General features: G+C 41.2%; 2 protein-coding genes across 2 annotated transcripts in view; both read left to right on the forward strand.

Moving 5' to 3' along the window:
* PAH (phenylalanine hydroxylase) overlaps positions 1 to 14,458 on the forward strand; it is a 38,990-nt gene extending 24,532 nt beyond the window's left edge. The window contains exons 5-13 of the mRNA XM_061371892.1: positions 61 to 128; positions 2,931 to 3,127; positions 3,484 to 3,619; positions 4,911 to 4,980; positions 6,388 to 6,444; positions 7,458 to 7,553; positions 7,876 to 8,009; positions 10,906 to 11,021; positions 11,638 to 14,458. Coding sequence (XP_061227876.1) covers positions 61 to 128; positions 2,931 to 3,127; positions 3,484 to 3,619; positions 4,911 to 4,980; positions 6,388 to 6,444; positions 7,458 to 7,553; positions 7,876 to 8,009; positions 10,906 to 11,021; positions 11,638 to 11,681 — 918 coding nt within the window. The 3' untranslated portion in view covers positions 11,682 to 14,458. The remainder of the gene's footprint in view (positions 1 to 60; positions 129 to 2,930; positions 3,128 to 3,483; positions 3,620 to 4,910; positions 4,981 to 6,387; positions 6,445 to 7,457; positions 7,554 to 7,875; positions 8,010 to 10,905; positions 11,022 to 11,637) is intronic.
* Positions 14,459 to 16,932: 2,474 nt separating this feature from the next.
* Positions 16,933 to 26,907, forward strand: part of LOC133222382 (tyrosine 3-monooxygenase-like) — a 32,435-nt gene continuing 22,460 nt past the window's right edge. The window contains exons 1-5 of the mRNA XM_061372052.1: positions 16,933 to 17,130; positions 17,991 to 18,219; positions 19,435 to 19,523; positions 23,133 to 23,200; positions 24,367 to 24,417. Coding sequence (XP_061228036.1) covers positions 16,933 to 17,130; positions 17,991 to 18,219; positions 19,435 to 19,523; positions 23,133 to 23,200; positions 24,367 to 24,417 — 635 coding nt within the window. The remainder of the gene's footprint in view (positions 17,131 to 17,990; positions 18,220 to 19,434; positions 19,524 to 23,132; positions 23,201 to 24,366; positions 24,418 to 26,907) is intronic.

The raw sequence follows: 26,907 nt of genomic DNA on the forward strand, positions 1-26,907 counted from the left end.
GAGGAAGGTAGTTCACTGTTTGCATTTATATGGGGACTGACCATTGCTGTTTCTCCTTAGGGGTTCAAAGATCCTGTGTATCGGGCCCGGAGGAAGGAGTTTGCAGATATTGCCTACAACTACAAACAGTGAGTGCTCAGTGCATGAGCAGAAAGTAAGGCCACATCTCCTGCCCCCTTTTAGGGCTCTCACCCTCCTGGCAATATGCATCTTTCCACAACTGTCCTTTTGCTGTTGTCAGCTGTAAATCTGCCATGTGTTTAAATCTTCCTGTTCATGCATTTATCCCCAGATTGCAGTAAAACAAAAGTAAATTGTTCCAGGCACACGTTCAGAAGAGAACATCGCTTCCCTTCCTTCCCCACAACACCCCTCTTCTCCAGCTTTGTTGTCTAATTAAGCATCAGACTCTGTTGCTACTACAAAGACCTGAGCTTTGAATAAAGCTGTTTCTGGTTTTCTCCCCACTAAATCAGGGTTGGAGGCGGAGTGCCTATCATTTACATTAAAGCAGGAGCTGCATACACTAGAAAAATAATGAATAAGTTATGGTTCTGATGCTAATCTAGTGCTTGATACTCTACTTTTATCATGCCTGACCAAGCTGCAATCAGCAATTTGGGCTATCATTTCCTAAGAAAAATAAATGGAGATGATAAATTCAGTTAGAACAGGCTTGTTTGATTGCTTTCAGTGATCAGATCTGGTGGAGATAAAATTCTGTTCCCAAACTCACTCACACATTTATATCAGTACTATTGGGCCTGTGTCCTGATAGGACTGGAAAAATTGTGATTGCAAAGGATAAACTAACATATGTTGTACATTTGGGGCTCTGCTTTTCACAGGACTGTGATAAAAAGATAGTCCCTGAGCCAAAGAGCTAATAATCTAATCTCAAAATGAGAGCCCAAATTGGGCTGACTGATGGAACGTGAAAAAAAGCCAGGTGAAAAAATCAGGAGCCCAGTTTAAAACTAGAAAATTTGGGTAAGACTTTATGGTCAGATGTGGTTGAATCTAATGCCCATTTATACGTATCCCATAGAAGATTTATCTTTCCTGCATAATGGGTAGCAAATTCTGGTCTCTAGTTTGTATGCTTTCACCAAATCCTACATAGGAATGAAACAAAAATCATGTTATTTCCCCCCGCCCCCCAAGATTAAAATGGAAACCAGCTTATGGAGATGAAACCATTATATTCCAAGATATAACTAATTAATATTTAGTCTGTTAGCCAGATACTCAGACACATTGGTAACAAGCTATACAGACCTGGACCTATGTCCCAAAAGCACCTTTTACGTGAAATTATTGGATTTTCCAACTAGGTCTTTCTGTAACAGAGCAGTAAGTAGGGTGTCATGCATCTGGGCTTCTGGGGCTTGTGGAAAGAAGGCATGTGATTTTTGTGACTTTATGTGTTGATTCATGAAGGCCTGGATGGATCTGTGATGTCTTTGCCCTGGGTGCTACACCTGGCAGACATTCCTTTCAGGGTCTGCTGTGGGGAGGGAGAGGTCAAGGGGGTGTCTTCAACATGGAGGGACAGAGATGGAAGAGAACTGGGCAGGAGGAGAGGGACATCCAAAGTTATCAGGCTTTGTGGGAAGTATCTGAAAATGCAAATGTGCTTAGCTTGTGAAGGTGATACCCTGCTAGAAAAGTAAGTTGGGTTTGTGGTTGCTTGTCTTGTACTCTACTTCCCACCATCAATTTTACTCTCTTCTGTGCCCCTTCTTTTGTACCTCTTCTCTCCTCTTTCCTCCTGCTGTTTGTCTCTACTCTGGCTTTGCTCTTTTGCTTCCTCTCCTTATATATTTACCTGTTGGTTTTGTTGAATGCTTAATTTCCCTGACTTATCTTTTCTTTGCTTTTAGCTTGCCTCTTCCCTCTGCCTTCTGTTGCTTCTAGCCCTGTTGATCCCTGAAGTATTTTAATTGAAATTTGAAAGGTTCCTAAGCCATAGCTTCTCCCTGTAACCCTGGAAGGTGTTTGAGGATTACATGGGAGTGCTATAGAAGAACAATCCCCAGCAATCTTCATAATTCAACATGGTGTTTAAAGCTCCACAGATCAAGGAGGGCTGATACAGAGACACAAAATGATGGTGTTCCAGAGGAGCTGCCCTGCGGCTCAAGGAAAAGAAGAGGGAGTGGGAGATAAGGGGGTGTCATCAAGAGTTTAACAATGGGTCTCTGGGGCTTGGAAAGCTCCAGCATTATTCCAGCAGTGATGTTAACCCTATTAAGTGACTTAAAACCCTTTGATTTTTCAAAGCTGTTGGATTCACCTATGGCCCTATCATTATTGCAAAGGAATTGGATATTCACAGGAGGCCAAACTACATTGCTTGTGATTGTCTAATTCCTGCTAGCTTCAACATAAACTAAGCACATGGAGGCCTGAGGGTGGGATTTGACTCAAAATTGCTCATTATAATTATAAAAAGTCAATCTGTCTGGATTCTGCATCTGTTACAGCATAAAGTACCGATCAGAATTTCTTTGCCCCTCCAAGAAACAGTTTTTGGGTTTCCCTGTTGTAACCAAAACGATTAATATAATGTTTATTAGAGCAAGAAATACAATGACTGCACCATATCTAGAAATGCAAATAAACTGAAACCAACAGCCAGCAAATACACTTAGAACAACTCACTAAGACAAATAAGCATGTACTTGTTTTCACCACAGTAATGCAAGGTATACTCTAAAGGCCTAAGGTCAGCTAAGGTCAGTAAAGTCCTTCCCAGCCTGTGTCTAAGGGCACGTGAGGCTCCTTTTACACCTGCACGTCAGATCAAAAGCATCTCCCCTCCTGCACTAACAGCTTACATGCCAGTTAATGTAATGGTCCTGAGTATGATGCTGGTGACAGAAGGCATTTTCTGTGGCTCTTACGGAGTGTATCCATTTTCTTTCCAGTGGCCAACCTATTCCTCGAGTCACCTACACAGAAGAAGAAAGGAAAACTTGGGGCACCGTCTTCAGGGAGCTGAAGAGTCTCTATCCAACTCATGCTTGTTATGAACACAATCACGTGTTCCCACTGCTGGAGAAGTACTGTGGCTACCGGGAGGACAACATTCCCCAGCTTGAGGATGTTTCCAGATTCCTGCAGAGTAAGTTTGCAGCATATTAAAAAATACCAAAACAAATCAAAGGCCTCAGCTGTCAGTGGGGTGGTGCTTCCAGAGATGGAAAAGTGGTCCCTGCTTCATCACAGGCTCCCCAGAGTGCCTGGGGAAGAACTTAGCCTATGTCGCAGGTCCCTGTCTAAACCTTCCAGGGGAACAATGGTACAGATGCTCAGATACTGTGATGGTGGTACACATGGGTAGAAAATTCCCTGTTTTTTCAGAGTTAAGCTCTGTTTAACATAAAGAGAGCAAGCAAAACTATTAGCAAAGTTTTTCCACTGTGAGGAGTCTGGATAAGAATAAATCAAACACATGACACCATTCTTTTGTCCCTTCAGCCTGCACTGGATTTCGCCTGCGTCCTGTTGCAGGCTTGCTCTCCTCTCGGGATTTCTTGGCTGGGCTGGCATTCCGAGTATTCCACTCTACACAGTATATTCGCCATGCATCCAAGCCCATGTACACACCAGAGCCGTAAGTACTTTGGCACAGAAAGTGTGTAAAGTTGCAGCAGGCTAAAACCATGGTCAGTCCAATTGATAATAACCATGTGGAACTCTGGAGCACTCTTGGGAACAGAGCTAGTGGACAGCAGCCAAGTGGCTGCTCTCTTCTGAAAACATTTTTTGGAAGATTACTTGTCTTTTTAACAAGCTTCATCCTCTTCTGCAAGTTCTCTTGGGATGGATGAGACAGTTTTGCTACTGAAGGCATGCTTGTGTGGTGGCTGGGATGCAAGAGAGAGCAGTGTACAAAGGCATTTAGCACCCAAATAGTGGTGTGAAATCTAGTGCAGGAATGACTCAACATGTTGCATGCAAGCTTCTGGCAGCAAGATAAAGGAAGAAGAGATCATTGATCTCTTCTCTTTTTCAGTTTTATGCTGTGATGTTTCTCTCTGTCCCTGTCCATTGTCCTTTTCCACGTGCCATTTTCAAAACAGTTTTCTTCCTCTGCTTCATGTTATTGCAATTCTTCCTCCCCTCCCTTACCTTTACTTTGCTTCCTACTTCTTCCCACAGCCTCCTTTTCCTCTCTATTCTTCTATCCCTCATTTTTCTGATTTTTCTCCCTACATCTGCTTACCCCATTCTCATCCTGCACAAAGCCATGCTGAAATGTCTTCCAAAGGCCTGACTTTCCTGGGAGCATCTTATTACTCTCCCCTTTCCCTCTTACAAAATCACTTCTCTGTCTTTGAAAAATCTAGCTGTCTTTAGGTGAGTTCTTCCCCAAATATGCTTGTCAAGCTGCCACTTGTGATGAAAATAGTTCTACCTAAAGAAGGGCAAGTTCCTACCTCTTAATGGGAGGCTGTGCGTCTGAACATGGACTGGAGTTGAGCTCCTGATGCAGATGTTGACACCATGGTGAATTGCCTTAATAGCCTGAACTTATTCTAAAGAGGTTTGTTGTCCTTAAGACTGAAAAGTCCATGCTCTCTTTTGTGGGGTGATTTATTTCTGGGCTTTCCTGAGCTGAGCAGGCAGTTGAATGGATGGTTTTCTTCCATAAGCATAAACAGATAATATATCAACCTCCCTCTGAGGGATGCATGATGGTAGAAATACTGAAAACCTTGGAGTGTGTGTGCTTTTCCATCACAATAATAATTTTGGAACACTTCCCCATGATTCTTGAGCATTATTTGCTGTTAGGAGGAAATGCACTGCACTCTTGATTATGTGCTGACTCTAGGGCATTCATCCAGCATTGCTGGACTTTTACTAATTCAAAGTTATTCAGATGTCATGTTTTCCTGCAGTGATATTTGTCATGAGCTGCTAGGACATGTGCCTCTTTTTGCTGATCCCAGTTTTGCTCAGTTTTCCCAGGTAAGTTACTCAGCGGTTATGATATTTATATAATTGAACACACCAGGGACTTGGTAATTCAGAGAATGAGCCAAGAGCTATGAGTGTTGGGGTGGATTCACCTTCAAGCATACTGTTTAAGAGTGACTGACTGAGGCCGATTTATTTATTGCTTGAAGTCTTGACACAAATTGCTTACATGAACTTATTCACTCAAACTCCAAAAGCCTGTCTTCTCTGAGTTGCTTTTTTGCAGGCAGACCCTTTGCAAAGCTATCATCTAAAAACACTTTTGTAGATGCTGATCCTGCTGAGCAAAGTTAAATGGCTCATGAGTCAGATGAATTATTGCCCCACCATGCAGTGTAAATGTTAGGGAAAGTGGAGGTTTTTTTTTTTGTTTTCTGTTGAAGCCACAGAGGATGCTGAGTAAAGTGAGGAGTTGCCCCAGCTGTAAGCATGGGAGAAGGCTGAGAGGAGCTTTCTCTCTGGTAGTGTTAACATCTTTGGAAAAGAAGCCAAACCTCGGTGAAGGAGTAAACTTTTGGCTGCATCTTATCATGAAAAGACACAAAGAGAGAAGGAGGAAAAAGGGAAAGAAGAAAAAATAAAAATGAAAAAAAAATAAGAGGAAGGAAGGAGGAAAGAGGGGAGAGAGGGAAGGGAGGAAAGGGAAGGGAGGGAGGGAGGAAGGGAGGAAGGGAGGAAGGAAGGGAGGAAGGGAGGAAGGGAGGAAGGAAAGAAGGAAGGAAGGAAGGAAGGACGGACTTTGGCTCACTAGGATTTGACATGGTGATGTCTGTTCCCGTGCTCTTGGTGTGTGTGTGTGTGGTGCTCCAATTTTTGCATTGTGCAGTCCTCACTGGGGCAAACCAAGGAAGGAACTTGGTTCTATACAGTCTTTTGGGGCTGTCTTCTGAATCCAGCTACACCTCCTAGGAAAGTCTGCATTAATGCCTGAGGTATGAATAAGCTCTTTCAAATCATGCCCCATCATTCAGAAAAAATAGCTTATTCAAGACTCCAGAAAAAATCATGCAATCACCGTCCCACAGAACAAAGAGAAATATTTAAGGTGTGTGGGTGTGATTGATTTACCTCCTTTTGACCGTATCATTCTCTCAGATGTGCATTGTATACTTGATCAAAAGCCTGTCAAAGCAAGAGGAGAATTTTATTTGACCTCAATGGGCTTTGTACTGGGCACAAAGGATCATGCCTTGTAAATGACATTTGGACAAGACCCTTTGTTCTGTTCTGGAGAGATTTCTGGTTTAAAATTGATGTTGCATGATAGGAACATGTCTTGTAAACATTTGTGTGTGGTAGTAAGCAATGGTAACATTTAAAATGTGAGAAATTACATAAGACAAGACAGGAAGAATGTTTGTAATAAACAGCTTGAAGAATAATGGTTTATTGTTACAGGAAATTGGACTGGCATCTCTGGGAGCTCCGGATGATTTCATCGAGAAACTTGCTACGGTAATTTAATAAATGAGGGTTCAATATTCCAAAGAAGTGCCCTGTGTTGCCTTAATTCTGCTGCCACTGAAGTCACTGATAGAACTCCCATAGAGCTGAATGGAAACAGAGTAAAGCCCATGATTGGAAAACCCCACCCTGACACAGTTGCATTAAAGAAAAATAGCTTTGGCACCCCTTATTCAAAGTGACAGATCTGATTAAACACAGAAGCCCAGACAAGATTTCCTCCAGCACAAACATATTGGGCAAGAAGAGATTACATGTTACTACATCCCCACAGGAAATTGCAGGAGACAGCTTCTATTCTACCTGCAAGTGTTTCTTCTCTTCCACCCTGCCAGGTAGATAATGTCCTCTGCACTCAGTGTTGCTCATCTGAATCCTACTCTGAGGCTGCTAAAGCCCAGAGTTGCAAACTTCTAATAAAAACAAGGGTATGCTTCTAACATTAGTGTCCCCAGCACCAACTGACCTGAGCAAAGCATTGCACCATCTTTACTGCTTCGAATACATGAGGTAGTTCTTCTGAGCCAGAGCAGGTATCCCTTCAAAATGACAGACCAAGAAACCAAGCTAGGCCACACACCATTTTCTTCAATATTGCACTAACAGCCCATTCCCTCTCTTGCTGCTGCAGCTAGATGCCTTCTGTGTGAAACAGGATGCAAACTTCTGTCAACTAAGGTTCAAACTTCAGTCAGCCAGCCAAAATGAAATTTTATTGCTATAGTTTCATTGTCTCTGCTCTGCTGACAAATGTAAGCACAATAAAACACAACTGTGTTTGTCAGGAAACTGAACTGAATCACAGACACATTGAGTCTAGCACTGTGCCCCTTCAGGAGAAGAATTTCAGTCTATGGGGACATTTATTGTATTTATATAGTTGGTATTTAACATATGGCAACATTTTAAATAGAAACGCAAACTCCAAATGTAATCAAATCAATCATGTGCACCTATTCTTTTTGATCAAGGAATCCTATGCGTCTGACTAATTTTCTTTTTAGGTTTATTGGTTTACAGTGGAGTTTGGACTATGTAAGGAAGGCGACTCACTCAAGGCATATGGTGCAGGGCTGCTGTCTTCATTTGGGGAGCTGCAGGTGTGTTCTGTAAAACAGCATTTCAAAGACGTTTATAGTTGCTCAAATTTCTCTTCTGAATGTCTTCAGATCCTTACTTTGCTTTATACTTTGTGCATAGAAGTATCACAAAATGTCATACTTCACTGAAGACCTCTAATAAATATGTCAGTGTGTACACACACAGGGGACTCATTTCTGCTTCTTTCCTAGCAAGTGACATTGTCATTGTATTCCACAGGAGCAACCCTTTCCTGTCTGAAACTGGGTGGTATTCAGGAGCTTTATATCTCTTTCTCAGCACTTCTAAACTGAAATATATTTATTACCTTTTTGCTTGTAGTATTGTCTATCAAGTAAGCCTGAGATTCAGCCTCTTGTCCTGGAAAAGACTGCTGTGCAGAAGTACCCTGTTACTGAGTTCCAGCCAATCTACTATGTTGCTGAAAGTTTCAAAGATGCAAAAGAAAAGCTAAGGTAATCCAGTCATTCCAGAGAATACCCAGTTTTCTATCTATTGCCAATACAGTACCCCATTGCCATAATAACTCTTGGATTGACAGCAACGTTTTGAGAGATATTAGATGTGCAGTGGTTAAAGAGATGAAGCATTTGTTACCTTATGCATAAAGCCAAGAATTTGTAGTTAAAGATTTCCTGTATAACCAAAATGCAACAAAAAATTATTAGTCCAATAGCAATGATACTAACATTTAGGGTCAAGGCTAACTAACTAATATAGAACAGGTGTCTAATAATATTACTATAGTTAAAAGTTCTTATAGAAAAAATATCCTAGTATCTACTTCTTTTCTCTGTCTTTTGTGTCTAAAGTGAATAGTTTCAACCTTGTGGTGGGGGATGTAGTTCTCAAGTAATCAGCATCTTCAGGTCTTCAGAGCAGGACTGTGATGTTAATTAATGGAGTTTCTTCTTCTCTTTTGTGAGAAGGTGGCTGGTGTGGATGTTTTCTTTCTTTCTCCTCATCCCAAGGTTTCTTCAGGGCCATTTTTATGTTTTCTGACACGCTTTAAATCTTGCTCTTTCTACATAGGTCTGAAAATCTGTGTTAATTTACTATTTATGTTAATTTTTTCTTTGTCCTTTTCTCTCCTCAGCTCCTAAGTTTGCTTTGCTGTTAATAATTGACCAGTGGGGAGTTGTTGATAGCCTGGGGACCAGCATTCTATGCTTATACCTTTAAGGCCTCTGTTGTCAGCCCATGCTCCTTTATGGTACATCATTACTTTAGGGTCAGACTTAGTTCCCTATGTACAGTGTAACTACTTGTGATTCCTGCCTATGTGAGAAATATTTAAAAAAGACATTGTAGCACAAAATTATTGAGAATTAAGCAAAACTAAAACAAATTAGGTAATAGCTACATGGTCCTTAGACAACTGTTATTAAAGCTAACCAAAACTCCAAGCAAGCTTAATAACACCAATCCTGAGGCCTGTGTGGTTACTCTTATCCAGAGCCTTCAGCTTGTTACCAGCCATGTGTTTACAAGACAACAGGGCTACACAATAAATCTTTCAGTCATCTGACTGAAATACACATTCAGTTCCAGTTCAACAAGTTTTTGAAAAAAATGGTCCAGGTTCAGCTCTGGTTCTTGAAACAGGAATGGCCCAGATTGTATTTGGGGTTCAGCTTGGGTTCTACCTCACAGCAGTGCTTCTATTTCTGTTTAAGAAAACCACCACTGTATTTCTGGATGTTAGTCAAGCTACCGGGGGTTAGCCTTAGTTCACACTCAACAAATTTTTCACATGGAGATGCCACACAGGGACTTGTCCCAGGCCTACAGTGTCTTCCCTCGCTTTCTTTCTCCCATTCACAGATAAACACATACTGACACCTAAGATATTCTGCTGCCCCAGGCTTCCCAGCTCTAAGGGCTTCCTAGCTACCTCCCCTGCTGCTTCTTCAGTCTTCATAGGCCTGCAGCATCTCCTTCTGCCTTTTTCTCTGGTGTAATACCTGAGAAATATGGCCTTCTCTTCTGGTTTGTGCTATTAATATCCTGCACACAGTTTCTGTCATCTTCTCTGTATACTTTAACTGAAGAGCAAGTTCCCTGAGAAAGTGCAATATGCAGCCTTACTCTATACAAACTATCTTGTAAATTCTTTTATCTGTTTCAGTGACCAAATTGGAAAAGCGGTTAAACTGAAGTAGAGGTCTGCAGGTTGGTCCAGTGCCTCTGTCTGTGGCTTGCAACTGGACTTGTGTGTTTGTATGTAATAGAAAACCTCCCTGAAAAATTATTCTAAAGCTGACCTAAAATATTTCAGCTCAAGGCATTCATCTTCTAATTAGGATCTCACCTTCAGCTGAGATTTAGGCAGACTGGCTTCTAAGGTGGCTCCCTCTCCTTTAGAAAAACTAGACTGATGCCACAGAACACTTTCATCATAGCCAATATAATTTTTTCCACTGTCACACCTTGTGGTTTGCTCACACTGAATTTTGTTTGAGACAATGGCCTTAGCTGATAATAATTAGAGCTAAACTGAAGGAGCAATGTGGCAGTGGCATCCAGCATATTCCACTGTTCTGGGCATAAGGGATTTACCATGCTGAGTCACACTCTGTATAGTGGGGCTACATGATCAACTCCTGCGTGCTTTCCTTCCTCTTTCAGCAATAACTTCACTAATCCAAAGCAGATATATAAGCCAGTATCCTGCTGAGGTCTACAAGGAGCCTGGAACAATAGCTCTGACTCTGACTATTTCATCCCATTCAGAGTCCTCCTTTCCACAGTTCTGTGATTATGCAAATTAATGTTTTCAAAAATCTTAATACTTCTGCCATGGAATTAACTATTTTGCAGCAGGGAAGGCTGCAAATAAGGGGTGGCAAGAATGCTGCTTTGCTCCACTGACTTTGTATCATTGACTATCTATCATTGACTATCTTTGTAATGACCTAGAAGCCACTACTAACCATGCCAGAAGTTAGCACTCTGCTTGCTCCTTTTATTCTAGGATGGCATAGGTACTTGCCCTTATTTTCCCAGAAATTGCAGATTTCCTATAATTTGCATTACTGAAGGGAAAATGAGGTTTTCAAGTTTGGCAAATCCCAATAGGTACATAGTTGGCCTATATCAGGAGCAGCGTTGCCATGCCAATAGCATAACTAGTCATGTTTGGAAAACAACAAAGGTAGTAAGGGCAAATGCAAATTCAAGCGTATTATAGAACGCTGTAGGTCTCAGTTGACTCAGCAGGAATTTCAGTTATTTCCTCTCATAGATTTTCTTATTCCCCTCATCAAGAAATGCACACACCAAGAAAAGAGTGAGTTACTGAAAACAAAGGAGCTTTTCAAGTTTATATGTGTTTTTGTATTTTTGCCTCAGGAAATTTGCTCAAACGATCCCTCGTCCTTTCTCTGTTCGGTACAATCCCTACACCCAGAGGATTGAAGTCTTGGACAATGCAAAGCAGCTGAAGAACTTAGCTGACACTATCAATAGTAAGGAACTACAGATTTGTTTACCCTGACTTCCTCAAAACTTGGATCAGAAATAGAAACCACAAACCAGATTTTGTTTGGTTACATTTAATGCTTTGAGCCTGACGAAGATAAAGCGGCACACATATTCTTTCTCATGCAAAAATGCTTCCTAACTCTATTCAAGATTCAAAATAGCATTTCCACTTGACTGTAGTTTGGTACATGTGAAATACCCAGTTTTGGCGGCAGTGCTAGAAAAGGCCAGAAGGCCTTGCAATGGATTCTGATGGGTGGCTCTAGCTGTTCTCAGTAAAGAGCAAAAGGAAAAGCCTGGCTTTAATTCCATTTCCTTTTGCCATTGTAGCTTTTTCCTGACGCATTTCCCCCCTAACACTGGCTAGCCTGTGGAGAGCCAGCACCCCTGATCACGTGAGCCATCCTTGTATGGCTGATGAAGGCAAAGGGCTGACTCCGTAGACCTTATTCCAGTAACACCCTAATACATGTGTCCAACCCAGCACTTCTTTGCTCACTTTAATGTTTCAGGGAATGAATGATAGAAAAGGTAAATATATACAGGAGTGTTAGAAACAGCTATCTGTAGAATTAACTGCTTTGATTATTTCCTTTGCAGGTGAGATAGGAATCCTCTGCAATGCCCTCCAGAAGATAAAATGAAGATTTGCTATAACATACCAGTTATTGCCTACTGACTAGAAGCTGCCTTGTACAACCCCAGTCTTCATCTAGCCTCTATTATCTTCCTGTGCACTGCATGAATGCCTATGATACATATCTTAATTTCTATAGATTAGTAGAAAAACAGACATTTGCAGATGACCCTTGACACTTTTAGCCTTCAGACACTTATAATTTTTTTCTCACTGATGCATAAAAATGGCCTTATTTTTGGGAATCTGGCGAAAGCCTCCATAAGTCATGTGCCAAAGGTTAGCAGAAGAGAGAGATCTCCACCATGCAGAGCTATAGTCTGCTGCAGCTGTGAGGTTGCGTTACCACACTGGGCCCACAGGCAGACTAATCCACCTTGCTTTCTCTCCAAGTCATTCTCCCCTCAGTCCCTCATTTCTGCACAAGGTTTCTGTGGAGTCCCAAACTCTACACCTTTCAGGGGGCATACATATACTGCTTAGCCCTCTATACCTCTACTTTTACACACAAGCACCTCTATTCTGAAATACTTTTTTTTTCCCCTAAATATTTGATGCTGCCATTGATCCAAAGCATAGATGCTAGCAGAGAAGACAGCAAGTGTGCTGCAGCCCAATTAACAAAGATTTATCACTGTGTATAAATATACTGTATTTGCACAGGCACCACACCAATCCCAAAAAGGTTTGTGCAAGTCAAGAATGCTGTGTGCTGGGATGTGTCATTGGTCTACAGAGCAGAGCAAGGTACTGAGATTGCTTATTCAGAGCATGGAGTCTATGCCTCAGTACAGTATCCACAAAAAAGCCCCTTCAGAGAAAAGCTATGTAAAGGCAAGTCTGTGTGGCTTTTTGCAGCTGGATTTCAGGTCAGTTTGACAAGCAAGAAACCATTCAGATGTATTAACATGACATCAAGGCCTTATTAGACCAGTCTCAGAGCTGTGCTGGTTGAAATGTTGCGTAACATCGTGGGTTCAGAGCTGATTCAGGATCAGTTTACAGAAGGGGGAGAGCCTTCTGAATAGGCATACTCAGCTACTCACTCTGTGAAGGCTACCTTGTGCTGTGTGTGTCTTTGCTTGAAAGTGGTTTATTCAGCACTGTTACAAGGTGTCTCCTAACTTTCTGTACACTTGTACACTGGAACAGAATGGAGCAAAGCAAAGCAGAACAGGATTTCCAGCTTGAAACAATTCTGCATCATGATACAAACGTGATTCAGGAGTGACTTTTCTGTTGAAGATCCAGTGATGGAGAGGAATTTGAAAGTCCATGAGTCTCATACCTACTATTGTACTACTCTAGTAGTTTGAAAATCAATGGGGCCTTAATGTAAGCATCATCTTTTAGGAATATAGAAATTACAGCCATTTCCATTATATTTATGGTGAGCTATAACATAAATTTAAGGATATCAGCTGGAACCCTTTTCAATAGACATATACTTAAACAAAATGGTATAATTTTGGTGCTTTCAAGTAAGATTTTTTATCTCTGCATTTTTTTTATCCCCTTTTTCTCATGACAATGTCTGTGTAGAACTTTCAATACTGCTTGACATGAATTTTCAATGTGAAAGTAGCCCATATTTTTCTCTCTTAATATAATAGGACCCATAAGGTAACTCTGTACCACAAACAGAAAATTTCATTCCAAGAGTGAAGTCTTCCAAACTAATCTTCAGGCAACTCTCCAGACTTCTGTTTCCGGTTGTTGTTGTGAGGGACAGCAGCAGTAAATCCATACTGATACTGAGAATTCATGGTTGTCTTTTATGTGCTAGTGGAATGGTTAAAGAGCATTCATGCCACGTATCTGATTTTGTGTCCCTTAATGCAGGTTTAAATGAGCAATGACTCCAGCCAAAGCAGCCTAACATAGCTGTTCAGCAAAACTGAGAGATGAGAGAAAGTTTAAACCAGAAGAAATATACTGAAAGTAGATTTTCTTGCAGAACAAATTAGCTTTAAATCGTACAAATAACTTGCATTTTAAACAGTACTTGTTAATGAGAGGTTTCTTATTTCATGCTTAAGGAAAATTAATGTTGTGTAGCAAAATGCTTTTTGTATTATCTAGCCAGTGTAACTCCTCTTTGTAAGGTAACCACACAGGTCGTTCAGAATTAAATACCCAGGTAGGTGGGAATGCCCATTAGAGGTGTGCCCCAATTCAAAGAAAGCTTTCTTGGACTGACTGACTATCACTCATTCAGACAAGATCATTAAAGTGATATTAAAAAAATATATCTCTTGACGTGTGTAATTACCTAGAAATGGACAGCAAAGCCTTGCTTGCTCTATCTTTTCATACTCTGTAAATCTTTGTATGCTGTTTTTTTGACTAACCTATCCCAAGCTAATCTGGTGAGTAATCTTCCTCTCTTCTATCCCACTGTGATCACATTTCTTGATCTCCCCATCTCCAGCTCTGTTTCATGTGATCAGAGAAGCCCTTTCACAAGGTTCTTTTTCTTTCCAGTGTGACCTTGGCCAAGGTGGGAGGGCTTGTCAGCACAGGTGACACAGGGAGGTGGTCTCCTCTGGGTGTCTTAAGATGCCTAGATCTGGCAGCAGCCTGGAGAAGGGACACTTCATTCCCCTAAGGGCAAGGAAATTATTGAAAGAGGGATTAAGCACAGGGAGACTCCACAGGAGTGCATTATTTGAAAACCTGTCTCTTTGCGGCTTCCAACTATGCTGGCAGTTGGCAGAGAAGACTTTCTTGATGTTCAAATGTAATCATATGAATTAATCTAAATAAACAGAAATATTAATGCCATATCCATCTCAAATTAATAGCACTGAGGTCATACAGTATGGAGACACCCACAATAGTAACAAATCAAAATTGAGCAGGTTATTTGTGGTGATCAGCCATTCAAACCACCCACTCCAGTGGCTGGAGGAGAAGGGTGAGCCTACTTTTGGTGGGGGAGAGAATCTGCAAGGAGAATCTGCCTGTCCCCATGGAAAAGGATGACATACTGTGCTCCCGTCCTTTTATAGCCCTTTAAACTGCAGCACCCAGCCTGAGACCTCTCCTCTGCACTCCCAGAGGTCCCCAAAAGTGCGGAAATCAGGACTCCAGAATGTCTCATCAGAGCTGAATTACATCATGAGTGAGATCTTCCTGGGCCTGTCCCAAGCATGGATTCAAGGTTGTATTGGAGTGTCTATAGGCTAGGCAAGGACATTTAACCAGTTGGAGAGCCAGAGCTTTCTGTGTTGCTGTTGCAGCGGGCTACAAAGCTGTGCCATAAGCTCTGCCCATGCTGCTTTATGGTGGAAGCACATTCTGACTCTATAAAAAAACCTCATTTCGTATGCAGAACCATGATTAGAGCTGTATCCTGTACAAACACGCAGAGACAGGACTTTCACACTATAGCATAAAAGACAGCCATAGAAGCCTGATGTCCTTGAGCTGTCTGTACTTGTGACCAGTGCCTTAAACATGCATCTTGAGCTTTATGGCCTTCACATACATGTCCACATGTAGCTGGAGCAGGAGACCTTGTGCATTTGTCATTTGTCCCATGGCTGTCACCTGGATGTGGGGATGCATGGCAAAGACCCAGTTTGGACTCAGATAGACTCTGCTCAGCTTGTTTTCTTATGCTCTCTCTTGTCTCCACTGCTGTGGGTATATAGGAGTGGGAAGAGACTTTTTCCCCCCTTACGGCACCCCTCTTCTTCCCCTGCCCCATCCAGTTTGCAGCTGCAATTCAGACTCCTCTGAAGTGTCCCGTTGCTCTCCCGGACCTCCCCCGGGACATGAGCCGAGCCAGGCCGTGGTGGGAGGATCGGAGCCGCCCGCAAAGCGGAGGGCGCCACAGCCCAGAGCCGGGCCAGGTTCAGCACCGCGGACAGCTGCCTGCCCTGCCCCACCTTGCCCTACTCTGCCCTGCCCTACCCTACCCTGCCCTGCCCACGGGCAGCAGTCGGACCTGGGATAGGCCCGGCCAGGGAGTACCTCTTCCCAGTCTGGCACTCACCATGCCCTGCAAAGCCCACAGTGTCTGAGGTCTAGGTGGGCTGATGCTCCTCAGGACACTAAGACCTGCCTCCTGGGCATGGTGCTCCAAAATTCACCTGGGGTTTGTCTGTCTCAAGCCAGGCAATAATGGGGAAACTGAGATCTTCACAGTGCTCTGTCTTGGGTGAAGGGGGAACATGGTGCTGCCATGGTCTCTGGAGAGCAAAATTTTTCTGCACTGTCTTTATCTTTCCTGGCCATGGAGGAGGCAAAAGAGGTATAGCATTGCGGTGTGTGACCCGGTCACAGGATCATGTAGGGGGCACATAAGAAGTGGCTCCATCTGCAAAGGGAGGACAAAAAGGTAGTCTTCTCTGTAGGTCTGTAAGTTGACTTTCACAGGTGTTCCAGCACACTGTAACTTGGGGTATGAAGATATGGGTGCTCATACCCAGAAATATGTTTGTGGATGTCAAGGGATACCATGCCCTGGAAAGAGCAGAGCTGATGCCCACTCTGAGATTGCCCTGCCAGCTGTTAGAAAGATGTGACCCTAGGCTTTTTGAGAGTCTACTTCACTGGAGATAAAATCATTACAGAAGTAAGTTCCAAAAGATGATCTAAGTCTAGAGGCAACACTCAGCTCTTGTAGGGCTAAGGTAGAAGAGGTCAGACAGACCTTCTGGGCAGGAAAAGCTAAGAACTAGGTAATAAACTTTGAGTCTGGCTCAGGTCTCTCTGGCATTCCCACAATGACGTCTGTGCAGAGGGAACACCACTTGGATTGGGCTCGGATTTGGGGGAAGAGACCCTTTTGTTCCCTGAGGGCATGGTCAGTGCAGAGAAGGCCTCAGTGAATTAAGAGGATGGGGAGGAAAGGCAGTCTCAGACATTGTGCAGTGCAGTCCCGAGTAGGAGATGTAAATGGGCTCAGGCTAATTGCCTCTCCACAAAGGAGCCGATCTCCAGGGATGAACAACTTACAGACACCTTCAAACAGAGCAGGAGGGCCACGCTTTGAAGTTACCCAGAGGAGGAGGGTTATCTTGGGCTCTTGCGCACAACCTACGCAGGAGGTTTCCCTTGATGTGACTGGCATGGCCAACATAAATGTCTGTACACCTAACACAGTATCAACCAGTTTGCTTCCCTGCTGTCTGGCAGCTCTGATCTTACTACCCATATAGACGCATTGGATCTCCAGTCCCACCACCTCCCCCGGTCATTGCTCTGAGAAAGCACTCACATCTTCAGGGAGTTTCCACTCAACATCTCCAATGAAGACTGACTTGGTGGGGATCTCAGGCCAAAAGGAAGAGGTCAGCAAGGAGAAGGAGATGCATGGCATAGAGTCATTGAACAGGCAAGGCAGTCTGGACTCCAACAGGGAGGATAGCAGAACCACTCTTATCGTGACCATCACCCTCTGCAACGTCAGGAAGATTGAGCTCTCTAAGGCAGCCAAAGTCTTTGAGGTACAGACCTCACCATTCTTTTCCTCCACCAAGCTCTCTCTTCTGCCACTATTGCCTTCACCTCTCCCACTCTGTATCAAACCTCTCTCATCCATCTCATGCTCTCTGCCTGACTTATGCCTCCAGCTTCCTTCCTCCTTTCTCATTGTCCCTATTTTGCTACAGCTGCTCAGAGAGGTCAGCTGTCCTCTCCAAGTTAAAAAGGATAGTGCTCTGGAGGGAGAGAGCAGCTGGACAGTCATTTAGAAGAATCGGCATTTTATTTCAGGGCTGTTTAGAGCAGATATTGATCTGTTATTTCTTTCTAGTAGTTGTGGTGGCCAGCCATGACTAAACAACAGGCCAGCATTTCAAGCACTCAGATTGCGGGGATGTTAGAAGCCAATGAATTTTCTCTGTGTATTTGGCAAGGAGATCCAGAGAACAAGAGCTGTAATCCAAACAGGCATTACATATTCTGGGCACTTGAAGTATCCCTGCCAGGTGCTCACTCTCATCTGTGAAAAATGAATAACTGAAAAGAGAAGTATATTTTACTTATTTTTAATTGTTTGCAATTATTTAATGATTATGGTGTCATTATACATCAATAGATCTGCTTTCATTCTGCCAGGGTTTTAAGAGTTACCCAGCTACTCCTTTGTTATTTCTGCACAGATGGAATGCTACAGTCAACAGCATCTCATCTTTTATCTCCATCTATCTCTACCTATTTCTACGGTGTTTAATTTTTAGCTCTGCTTGTATTTTAGCTCCTAAACTGGACATTATTAAGCTTTATCGCTTAATATGCACTTTAGTTTAAAAGAGTTAATAGCTCTTTTAGTCACCTTTTAAAGACACTGTAGAAGTGTATCTAGACTTATCTGGGTTTTCAGTCTTTGGAGAAGTCGCATCATACGAACGTCTGGCTCTTGCAGACTTTTGAAGCTCAGATACATCACTTTGAAACCAGACGAGCCAAGAAGCCCAAGAACTCTGCTGTTGATATTTTTGTTGAATGTGAAGTTCACAGTGCTGAAGTTAGTCCCCTTATCACTTCCTTAAAGAGAGTAGCAGAGGATGTGAGAACTAGCAGAGAAGACAAAGGTAAGTAACATAAGCATCTGCTAGTGCTGTTCTGTTTCTTTTTGAAGTAACTTGTTAAGCTTTAGCTTCCTAATAGTAATTTAATTTGTTTGGAATGCAGGTGAGTGTGCATTCATTTTTCTTCACTGCATGACTTTTTTTTTTTCCTGAATTGGGATACTTCCCAATGGAAATTATGTGGAAAGAGAGGCACTTCATCACAGCCTGTGGACTTATGATCAGGTACAGGTTTTGAGGAGATATGGCCATAGATGGCAGGGCAGGCATCTTGCATGCAGTATGGCTCAGCCAAAGGCATAGGCTCTGCAAAAAATTCCAGGTAGGCTCAAGGCATCTGTCAGACAAGTATTTCTTCCTTCCTATTGCAGGATTGGCCATAACTGATCGAAAGAATGAGAATTTCCCAATATCAGTGTGTACTGGTAGATTTGTACTTTTGAGAGCTGTCTCTGCTTGGATATAACAGGTCTATAGCTGAATTTATCATTCATCTGCTATTCCTGGTCTCTTGTCAAGTATGAGGTTAAGGTGACCCCAAATGGACCTTTCCTGAGCTGTAATGCAGCATCTGTCTGACCTCAGAAAACAGTTTCAACTTTGTCTTTTTTCATTATTTCTTAAAATTCATTAGTTATAAATGCTGGCACTTAAAATGATCACAGTTTATTTTGGTCACCAGAAAAGGTCCCCATTTTAGAGGAAAGAAAACATTTGGAAATTCAGCTAATGCTGTCATTCTGCTGGGAAAAAAAAAAGAAAAACAAAAAAGCACCAGAAGGAAAATACTTGAAGTCAGGATACTTCTTTACCTGTTTTACTTTTAGAAATTTCATGTTTTGCTTTTAAAATGTTTTCATTTTTGAAGGTATAAAAATTTAGGACTACTCTTTAGACAAAATCAAAGTATTTTCTTAAACCCAAAATGTAGAAATAAATTTGTTTTTCTGTGTCAAACAGAACACCTCATTTGGACTAAAAGGAAACGCTTTTTGCCTTTATTACTCATTAAAAGAGATGTTATCATTGCAAGTTAGTTTTAGATTATTTTTTATCCAGTCTGCGCATTTGGTTGGCAGAAGAATTCAACTACTGACACACAGTGATACATAGCTGATGAAAACAAAAGGCTTGTAATCATCAGCACAACTTTTATTTTCTGTACCTTTAAAAATTATTTAATCCTATCTCATTTAAGTCTTGCTACTTTCTCTCCAGTGCCCTGGTTCCCTAGGAAAGTCCAAGATCTGGACAAATGTCACCATCTGATCACTAAATATGATCCCAGTTTGGACCATCGTCACCCTGTAAGTTTAACATCACTGCTATTTCATCTTTTAAAAAGAAGCTGTAGAAAAGGAATTGTTAAGAAAATTTCAGAGTAAAGAAATATTCATGAAAGGACAATAAAAATAAAGGACCAGAGAAAGTCTGATCCAAGTGGAATTAGGGACTGCAGAATGTATAACTTAATATTGAGAAAAACTTATGGGCTCTTATTCACCAAGGTACTTATGATTACCATCAGACACACACTGAAGTAACTTCTATTTCACATCTCCTTTAGAATAAGTTTGCATTTCGTTGTTTAGTTTAAAAATATCTAGCTTATTATTTCACCCCTGACATATTTGAAGTATGCCCGCTTTGTACCTTCTGGTCCACACAGTGGTCAAGTTCCCCAGCCGCCTGCTTTTTGTGTTTTCTGTGTTTTGACCTTTCAGATATTCCATATCTGCATTTTTAAATTTCACACGTGCCAGGAATCTTATTCAAGTGCTGATGTAAAGACAATGATATTGAGGACAAATGGCAAAAAGCTAGTCACTAATGAATACCAGATCCACAGATCTCACAGACGGGAGTATTATGCTTAAACTTTCAAAAATTGTCTAGACAGAAAATAAGATAAATACATGACAGCACTGATTATGGATAACTGAACTGAGATTTAAATGTGACTGGAGGAGCTCAAAAGGTCTAGTGCTTTCAGTTTAAATCAGATCTAAAGTTTAAATAGCAAGTAAATTGGAAATATAATCCTAATTTACATTTGACTTTGCACAAAGTGTTTGGATCCAGGATTTTGCCAGTGTTTATTGATAGTACTCAGCAAAATATTGTTAGAATGTTTATGATGGGCATTCCCTTGGATTTGTTGATTATGAGTGGGCTACAAAAAGGGCTTTACTTATAATAGTTTTGTGCTTGTACTCTCAGCCTTGCCATAAGCAGAAATCCTAGGAGAAGGAAGAGGAAATACGCACTGTACAGTCCTTCTTTAGTGATGATAATAGTAAAGCAAAATACTGGAATCCAACACTCATTTTTCATCAGTTTCCCAACGTTAGTATAGATGATATATGAGTTAGGTACAGATGAGAAAGGGACTCCAAAGGGCCATTTTTTGATTGACAAGGTAGGTAATGAAACTGTTGTGAAGTGTGCTGACAATCATCACATAGAAGTGATGCGTGGGAAGAAACTAAGCCACAGACTTTGCACTGAAAAATGCAAGGAAAATTTAGATGGGTGCCAACAGAATCTACAAGATTGCCATTCCCTTGTTGAAATGTCTGAAGTCTATTTAGACCCTTTTGTTAACTTACACAATGTTAATGTTAGCTATGTACAGTTCTGTGTGGTACGACAAAACTTTCCAAGTCTATCTTCTATTTTTGAGAATCATTTATTAAGCTACAATGTTATAGGAGAGCTTCACATCCTCCTTAACCATGACATCTTTAATTATTCTTAGTATCTTTCTTATAGAAACAAGTGTTGGTAATTTTCCTGATCTAGCTCTGTAGCTGTTTCTCATGAGACAAATGAATGCTCATTGGGAATTTTTTAAATTTGGCTAAGTTCCCTTCCTTTGTCACCGAATAGAAGGTATGAGCACTGAAGAGGATGAGAAAACACCAGGGGTGCAGAGTTACCAAAGTATTGAGTGCGGATAAATCTACACTTCAGAATGCAGTGCAATGTAGAAATACCTAAAGAAGCTTGAAACAAGTTAGTTCAGGCACTGAAAATCATTTGTCCGTGGCAGGAGGAATCACAACATGGGCTCCTTTACTGTGCCATTGAGGATGGCTCAAAAAAGGACAGGTTGGAGGAAAGTACAAAGCTGATGTACAAGTAGTTCAGCAAATATTCTGCATATACATGTACTACCAAATAGGCAGTTTAGGCTGTTAATCTCAACATCTTTGCTTTGTTCTTTACCGTCTCTTTAATGGCCAGGAAAGCAAACTGATAACACAGTGACACCATTCTCTGGGGCACACTGGCACTGACTGTAGTGGTTCCCCAGGGAGGCTCTTGCTGCTCAGAGCATGGGTAGAGAGCCCTGGGAACAGTAGCAACAAAGCTGCGAAGTGACAGCATCAGTGCTAGTCTGGCCCAACGTCTCTTCTGTGTGCTTTGCATGGACTTGTTACAGCTACTGACAAGCAAGGGTGGCATCTGAATAAACATAACACATGACAAAAATAAACATGCTGCCAGGATCCAGGTCTTTCCTCAGATTAACACACACAATACTCATTAACTGCAGTATTACTGGTATTATTGCTACACTAAAAATTATGTGAATAAACCTAAGGGACAAATTTGGCTTGTAGCACGCAAAGTGGTTCCAGTAAATTCTGAATATTTTAGAATAATAAATATTTGTACAGTGATGCTGATCAACGCTGCTTTCTGAGTTATATTAATAACAGTGCCAGATTTCAGATTTTATTCCTATTATGAATGATGTAAAATTCAAAGGAATTTGATTTCACATCCCTATTTGTATTCAATAGCTGCAGACGCCTGCTTGTAGCTCAATTTCTAGTAAACACTGAGGCAGCAAGAAGAAAACGACAGTATTTAATAAGTGAACTGCTGCTTTAAACAGATACCACTAAATCTGTCTTTATCATTACAGGTTAATAAATAGGCAAGGGGCACTTGAGCTGAAAGGCTACTCTTTCTACAAATTCAGTGACAGCTATATGATTTCTAGCCAGTGAGGATCCCTTCTTAACCCAAAGTGCAGGGTATTGTTCAGGTGCAGTGTATTGTTCTGGAGAAGAGAAGGCTGTGTGGAGACTTCACAGCAGCCTTCCAGTATCTGAAGGGGGCCTATAGGGATGCTGGGGAGGGACTCTTCATTAGGGACTGTAGTGATAAGAGAAGGGGTAATGGGTTAAAACTTAAACAGGGGAAGTTTAGATTGGATATAAGGAGGAAATTCTTTATTATGAGGGTGGTGAGGCACTGGAATAGGTTGCCCAGAGAGGTTGTAAATGCTCCATCCCTGGCAGTGTTCAAGGTCAGGTTGGACAGAGCCTTGGGTGATATGGTTTAGAGCGAGATGTCCCTGCCCATGGCAGGGGGGTTGGAACTTGATGATCTTAAGGTCCTTTCCAACCCTAACTATTCTATGATTCTATGGTTCAGGTGCAGTGTACTTTCTCTGTCAAGGTGGTATTAGGCTTGGTACTGTCATGTCCATGATGGCCCTCTATTGCAACCTTTGTGCTTAGTACAGGAAAGAAATGATTCAGAGATTCAGCTATTCTGCCAACAGAAGTGACACCCCTACTTCAATTTCATTTTTATTGTGATTCGCATTTAAATTTGACTGTAAGCTTATTGGTCTGTACTGTAGTGCTTATGAACAACTCCAAAACCTTCCCATGAAGCCACGCTACTTTTCCTCCTGTCACAGGGGCCAAATTTTCACCTAAATGTCATGAATGTAACTGATTTCAGACTTTGGCTTACCCTGGTCAAAAGGCTCAAGATTCATTGTGTCAGAGAAGCAACCTACGTGAAACCTAGGTTTTCTGAATGCTTTTGTTAACATTTATGCTCACAAATCGCTCTTGATGTAAAACCTTTTTAAAAATTGTTTTCTAACTCAGGGATACGCCGACCTGGAGTATAAGAAACGGAGGGCATTCTTTGCTGACCTTGCCTTTAATTACAAAGCGTAAGTACAAGACTGCTGAAGAGAAACTTCAGTGGTCCACATGTGCTTTCAGACATCTCTGTGTGCGAGAAATACCAGATATTTAATATTTTGTCAATCTATCAATGGGGTTACCTTTTAAAAAAGAGAATTCAGCCACAAAAGCTTTCATTCCATATGAAATAGACTTTTCCCGCAACACAGCAAGTATACCTAAAGATGAAAATCTTAGGATTGCATTCACATCTCCTTCAGTGTTGTATTTTGTCTTAGCAGAGGTGATTTTTCAATGAGACTCCTTCATTTCAATTTTGGAGTTCCTTTCAGGGCTTGCCCTGAGCTGAGGTTGATGTTTTTCAAGGAACTGTATGGAATAATGTTTAGGAACATATTTTTGACAAAGAAAATCGATTAAATATTTTTGTTATTTATTTGACAAAATGTCTCTATCCATGCACCTAAAAACCTCCCAGGACTCGTGTGGGTGGCTGAAAATATTTCTGCCTTTTTGTAAAACTTCACCAGAATCACACTGCTGTCTAATAGAGTCAATTAGATGCACAGATAGAACTGGCTAGATTATCATCTTTATGGTGTCCAAGAACTGGTGGAATCTCCCAAGACTTTAGAGACTGCTGTTTGAGTACAGTTTTCTCACTGCCACCATGTTGCACAGCTGGTGAAGCACGAAACAGGACAAAAGCACACACTGAACTGACTCAGAGCTACTGAAGGAGCAAGAGTGAGGAAAAGAAGACTGCCCACCAGAGGAGTTAGTGATAACCATACAGTGTACACAGTGGGTAGCTCTCTGCTGCTGAGTTTATGAATGCTTCTCTGCAATGTTACTGTGCTGATCACATCCCTCAGGGATCAACACTGTGTTTTGGTTGCTAGATTGCCTTCAGCAGAGGTGAGGGTAAGCCTGAAGGCTTCTTTTTTCTTCTGTGAAGCAGAACATGATTCCCTTTCTTACTGTATCCCTCTGTTTCCTCTCCACACTGGAAAAGAAGAGAAAATGCACAAATTAGGACCTACTGAGACTAAGAAGTTGTTACTTATGTACAATTTTGCTGTTTCTGTTTTCATTCTGCAAATATTCATGGTGCAAGGAAAGCAAATAATACTTAGAAACCAAACTTGTAATCTGCTTTAGACACATGCATTATTTCCTCTCTTCATTACAGAGGAGATCCTTTGCCTCGCATTGAATACACAGCACAGGAGACTGCAACTTGGTAAGTTTGCTGCTTATACTCTGATTCCTGGGGCATTACACTGCAGTTCCAGGGAAGACTGTCAATGTGAGACAGTTAAACCACTTTAATACCATATATATCTACCTCAAATTTTACTCCTTGATTATGTATCATCTTTTGGTCATTTGTTTTGCAGAAAGCCATTCTCAGAGCTGGTCTTAACTATTCACTTTCCAGAGCAAATTTTTTCTGACTGTCTCCCTGCCTGCCAATCCTATCAAAATATCGGAAACCAGAAAAATCTGGAGCCAATAGTATAACTTAGAATCACAGAATCATAGAATAGTTAGGGTTGGAAAGGATCTTGAGATCACCTAGTTCCAACAACTTCTTCTAACTGTTCTCTAATTAACCATAACTATGGTGGTGACATTAATATCACAAGTCCAACTTTGTTAGAAGGAGCAAATGCCCACTTGCAGGATGGAAGTTCAATGATAGGATGCAGCTAACCGAATGTTCATAGGACAGACCTGCCTTTCTTGTTCTCCTGCAAGTATTCATTGCTGTTAACATGAATAAGTGTTATTCTCTCAAATGGAAGGTAAAGGAAAATTAGAAGTCTTCTTATGATGTATTATTTACACTGTAAAAAGTCCTTTGATATCATATGAAATGATGGCAAGTGACTTTCACACGGGTGCAGCATTTCTGCACTGGGACTTTGTTTCTCTTGAAGATTTGGCATCAAAAAATCCCCAAAGCCAAACAAACGAACAAAATCAATTAAATTCAAAGGATGTTTGTAGACACTATGTGAAATATATGGCAGAACTGAAAGAAAATAGACTGCTTATTTCTTATACCTTTGTTTTCACTTTCTCCCACTAACTTCAACAAATCTCAGTAAGCAGCAATGATTACACATTTGTATGATAATACAAACATAAATATGTCCAAATGACTCAACTAGAGCAGAGTCCGAGGATTGTGCCACATGTGCACATAATGAGAATCTTTGTTCAGAAAAGTTTACAATGGAAATTAAAAGACAGCCTAAAGGTGGGAAAAAGGAAGAATGATGACCACATTTTATAACTGTGGGAATGAAAAAGCTGGAGCTTAAGTAATTTGCCCCAAATTGTATACAAAGTTTATATCAATGTCAGGAATTAAATCCATACACTAGATGTCACTTGCCAGAACCTCAACCGCGAGGCCACCCCGTCTCTTTCAGTGATCATTTTATTTTAAATAAAATCTACCGTGCCATAGAAAGCTTGAGTGGTGTTGCCCACAATCACATAAAAACCTTGCACCTAACTCATCCAGGCGATCACATTTTTATTAAGCTCAAATAGGTTTTTATAGCATCTTTGAATTGTCAAAGATTGATGGTCGGTGTCATTTTCATGATTGCTACCATCAGCCAACAATCTTGGCATGGGATGGTGTGTGGGAATGTCATATTTAAGAAAATTTAATTTTGTGTTCTTTCCTGTTTTTCTCTTTTGTTGCCAACCTCCGTCATTCCAGCCATTCTCCACCTAGAATTAGTCCCACTGTGGTAACAGAATAGATCTTTAAAGAAATATCTGCCCATTTCCCCAAACAGTGAGCCTCAGAAACCCAGGTTGTCTTGTTATGTAAAGCTGTTTCCAAAATTAGACACCCCTAATGGTTATCACAACCCCCTGGGGCTGTGCCCTGAGGTCAGCTGCATTGCAGCACAACTTAATTGAGCGCTGTGCAATTGAACGGGAAATTTGTAGCACAGATTAAATTCCCTTAGTGCTCACTCTGAAGAGTTGTTGGATGCCTTCAGTTTGTAGCAACATGGCTATAAAAATGAAAATAATCAAGTGAAGAAATACAGCTTTCAGAAAACAGAGGGTAGAGATGATCAGAGTTTCTGTTTTCAAGCAAGCATCTTGGAAGTCCCTGAAACTAAGTTGTTTTATGAGTAAAAGTTGTATAAGAAAAGGAAGAATCTAGGACAAAATTATGGGGATGCACCTGCCACATCTTCATAACAAAGCTGAATAGTGTCACTTTTTTCTTAGCTAATGTTTATGTAAAATAAGGTCATTTTCCATAAAGTCAAGTAGCTGCTCTATCCTTTGTTCTGAGGCTCCTTTCTAGAGTATTTCATAGACCACACTTTCAGTAGTTTCTCTTTCCATCTCTGGACTGAAGTACCAGCAAATAGCAACTTAATGGTCCTTTGAGGGATAGCACCTCCATACGGTGGGGCATTACATCTATTTCAGACATTAGCGCAACCTAAATTATTGTCTGGAAATATCTGATACTCTATTGACTTTGGAGGGAACTTAAATGATTGCCTTAGAGGTACTCAGAGAGGATGGACACTTAGCTTTATATAGTTTACCACTAGTCTCCGAGACTGCCCATGTTTCTGTGGTAGTTAATGTTTGGCACACAGTAGATACTTTGATAAAAGAGACCATATGTGCAGAAGTTTAAAACAGTCTCTAGACTCCAGTCTGGGGACGAACTGTGTACTAG

This window comes from Neopsephotus bourkii, unplaced genomic scaffold (genome assembly GCF_033783945.1).
Source record: "Neopsephotus bourkii isolate Nb327-2 ecotype Australia unplaced genomic scaffold, CSIRO-AGI_Nbou_v1 NB_1589, whole genome shotgun sequence".
NCBI classification, from domain to species: Eukaryota; Metazoa; Chordata; class Aves; order Psittaciformes; family Psittacidae; genus Neopsephotus; species Neopsephotus bourkii.